The sequence below is a fragment of the Lactuca sativa genome, chromosome 9 (assembly GCF_002870075.4).
Source record: "Lactuca sativa cultivar Salinas chromosome 9, Lsat_Salinas_v11, whole genome shotgun sequence".
NCBI classification, from domain to species: Eukaryota; Viridiplantae; Streptophyta; class Magnoliopsida; order Asterales; family Asteraceae; genus Lactuca; species Lactuca sativa.
The window spans coordinates 166,742,693-166,746,354 of record NC_056631.2 but is presented as its reverse complement, the minus strand read 5'-3'; the positions used below and the strand labels follow the sequence as shown (position 1 = coordinate 166,746,354).

At 34.9% G+C, this 3,662-nt stretch overlaps 1 protein-coding gene across 1 annotated transcript; it reads right to left on the bottom strand.

The window, feature by feature from the left end:
* Positions 1-2,904: 2,904 nt before the first annotated feature.
* Positions 2,905-3,309, bottom strand: LOC111912678 (uncharacterized). Its single transcript, XM_023908418.1, has one exon. The coding sequence runs from the start codon at positions 3,307-3,309 to the stop codon at positions 2,905-2,907; it is 405 nt and encodes a 134-aa protein (XP_023764186.1).
* Between the last annotated feature and the right edge of the window lie 353 nt (positions 3,310-3,662).

The following is a 3,662-nucleotide window of genomic DNA, read 5'->3' as shown; positions in this document are numbered from 1 at the left end:
CATCCAATAAATGAAATCAACACATAAGGATTTGGTTCATCTTCACCAAATAGAAGTAAAGGGTTTCTAGCCTCTCATGATAGCAGAAAAACACAAAAACTTATGTAATTAAGACTAGCCATGAGCAAACCGATTAAATCTATGTGTAATTCTTCTAATCTTCTTCAATTCTGAAGCTCCACTTGCTTCTCGATCTTCTCCCAAGTTTCCAGAGATCTTTAGTCACAATTCCCCTCAGAAAAACCGACTGGAAGTTTCTACATTCGACCTAATAAGCGAATACTTATAGTTTCCATAAAACTAGTCCACATCATGGTATTCGTCGAAATCCTGTATTCTCCAAGTCAACATTAATGACCAGGAACCTTTCATTCCCCACGTCGTGGTGGAAGATCACCACGCCGTGGTATTCTATATTCAAGTCTTCTTTTTCTTCATTCCTGCTTCCTTTTTGTCCCAAGCATGTCTTTGCTACTACAAAACAAATTTCAAACATAATAAGCACCTTTTATCCCAAATCAAGCATATTTATAGCTAAAAGTATTAAGAAATAGGCATTAATTATATGACTAAATATGCACATATCAAAATACCGCAGACTTGGCTTTTTATTGCCCTCAAGCAAGACTGACTTTATTATTATTATATCAAAACCCTAGCCACCAACATTGTACATGACAATCCATTTTGAACCTCTCTATTACATCAACACCGCAATGCATGTATTTGTGTCTAATTTTTCCTAAGAACTTCCCAAATCCTAAATACTCACAATATTATAGGCACTTCCCCACTTATTTTGAACAATATTCATTTTATGCATCCCTTTGAATATATCCTCAAAAATCTTTCTTGCCCTCAAGGTAATTTTTGGTTAAGCCCCTAAGCATGCATATGAAAAAAACCTATAAATAAAAAAATTACAATAAATAATAACTTGGGAAATTGCCTTATTCTTCTACTTGAGTCTTCGATTTGGAACTTTTCTTCATGATATTTCTTGATCTTCATAACTTTGTAGACTCTTATTTTTTAAACTTTTGCAACTCTTTCTTTTTCTTTTTCTATTTTTTTTCTATTTTTTATCACTTTTTTTTTTCACTCAAAACTAAAAATCCTAAAAATAAAAATATATGCTTAAGCAAGGGAACTTAACTTCAACACTTATTGGTTAGAGGCATTAGTCTAAAGTGTAATGACTACATAAGCTCGTATGGATACTTTCTGGTACACGATGCTAAACATATTATGGCCCTCGAACTAAGCAATATCGTGTTTTTGTTCCATGATTTCACTAGGATAGGGAAGCCACAAATACACTAGAACATATATTGGCTAAAAAATCATCGAAACTCGCATCGGATCGAACCACAATACTAGCAACCTAGATCTTAACACAACAATTTTTAACTAGATTTAACTTTTAGATTATTATTTCAAATCTTTCTAACGATTTTTTTTTAAATCCTAGTCATTTTTAAAAAATAAAAATTATCAGTATACTTTCATTCCTATATTCAACCCCCTACCCACACTTAATTGATGCAATGTCCCCATTGCATCCTAAAAAATAAAAGAACATAAAATTAAAGAGGAGAAATTGAAACAGACTCCCCTTGGATAGTAGTGGCGAGATTAAATTATGAAACTTGTGTGGTAATGCTTGGACTTCTTGAATTATGGCTAGAAACAATACTTCTCAACTTTCTTCTTGTGAATATAAATGAGGCAGATCAAAATGAACTAAAGAACATTATTCAAAAAGTGTGTTAAACATCAACCATGATGTGGTAAAGAAACGCCATGCCATGGTGTCGAGTTTGAAGTCGTAATGGCTGCGAAATATAAGATCGTCATGACGTGGTCTAGTGATGCCACATCGTGGTGACAGGTCGGAAGGAGTCGTGATAATATCAAATGCCACGCCGTGGAGATGTTGGTCACGTCATTATGTCTTCTCAGAATGCCTTAAACAACCCAACTAATTCATCATTCTTATCTTAATGGCTTAGGATCATTCCTGAACTTTTCTTTCTGTAAAACTTTTTCAAAACTCTTCTTTTCATCAAGTGGGAACCCCACACTTGTTCAAAAACATGGTCTTCAATTGTAGTCTTCAAAAAAATTGCACAACTTCTTCATCAATTAAGCGTCTTCACTTCTTCACTTCCTTTAACCACTACAAAATAAAATCAAAAGAGTAGAGAAACACATGATTATTTGGTTAAACTAAAAATAAAACTGAAAATACAAAAATAAAAAGAAGTCAAAAAGGAAACAAAATGAAAACTCTTAAACATCAGGTTGCCTCCCGAAAAACGCTTCTTTTTAAGGAGTCATGAGTCAGACTCCTTCCCACTCTACGTTGTTGCGGTTGGGAGTGGGATCTTCCTTTTCACCTTTTGCTCTTTCCACTTACACTTGTGTGCTTGAACCTGTCTTATATACGCATTTCTTTGAGTTTTCTTTCTTCTTTGGATTAGTACTTTCTTCATGTTTACGCTTCACCCGTGTGCCTTGATTTTTCACCCTTATACTATTCTTCTCATATAGTTCTATCTTGACCATTGTTAGCTTCTCTAATTCCCCACCCATATCTTCATCAATTATCTGAACTTCTTCACTTATATCAACTTCTCTTTCATCGCTTGCCTTTTCCACTTGAGCCTTGTGTATAGTAAACATGATCACCTCAAATGTCATAGGACTTGAGGCTCTTGGTTTAGAAAATTTTACATTTGCAACATGAGGCTTCTCCCAAACTTTTAACTCTTCTTCCATCATATTTTCCATCTCTTCTAGCTCACTAAGGTGTTCTTCTCCCAAATTATTCATCCTTAGCACTTCATCTCTTGGTAATTCGTAACTCACTTTTTGACTCATTTGAAAAGTAATTTCTTCATCTTATACATGAAATGTAAGCTTTGAGTCATGGATGTCAATAAGTGCTTTTGCAGTAACCAAGAATGGTCTTCCTAAACGTATAGGAAGGTCTTCATCTTCCTTCATATCCAATACCACAAAGTCAACCGAAAAAATAAATGTTCGCACTTTCACCAATAAATCTCGAATAATTCCATGTGGGTTAGTAATCAAGTGATCAGCCATTCCAAGTGTCATCTTCATGTCTTGGAGCCTTGGTAGACCGAGCTTCTTATAGAAAGAATATGGCATAATATTGATGCTTTCCCCCGAATCGGCTAAAGCATTTATCGAAGTAGAATTTCCAAATTCACAAGGAAAAGTTAATTGGCTCGGATCTCCCATTTTGTTTGGCAACTCATTGATGATTGCAGTTGCATAACTCATTAAGCATAATTGTTGATGCTTTTTCCAACTCCTTTCAATTATTTGTCACATCCTTGGCAAACTTAGGAAGCTTCGTAATGGATTGGAGGAATGGAGCATTTATCAAAAGCGATAGCACTTGTTCCATGAACCTCTTCTGTTCCGGCTCCAGATTATGCTTAAGGACTTGAGACGAGAATGGTAAAGGAGGCTAATACGAATTTAGTGTAGAAAATTTTTGATTCACCAATGACCACGACGTGGTGAATCATCAGAATGCGATCCATATTTTCATTTTTTTAGTTTCAGGCTTCTCTTCTTCCATATATGAATCGGGCTTTTTAGTGGTTGTTTCATGAATCATAAATGGCTCA

Coding starts and splice junctions, on each gene's coding strand:
- LOC111912678 (XM_023908418.1), bottom strand. CDS start 3,309: ATGAGTTATGCAACTGCAATCATCAATGAGTTGCCAAACAAAATGGGA.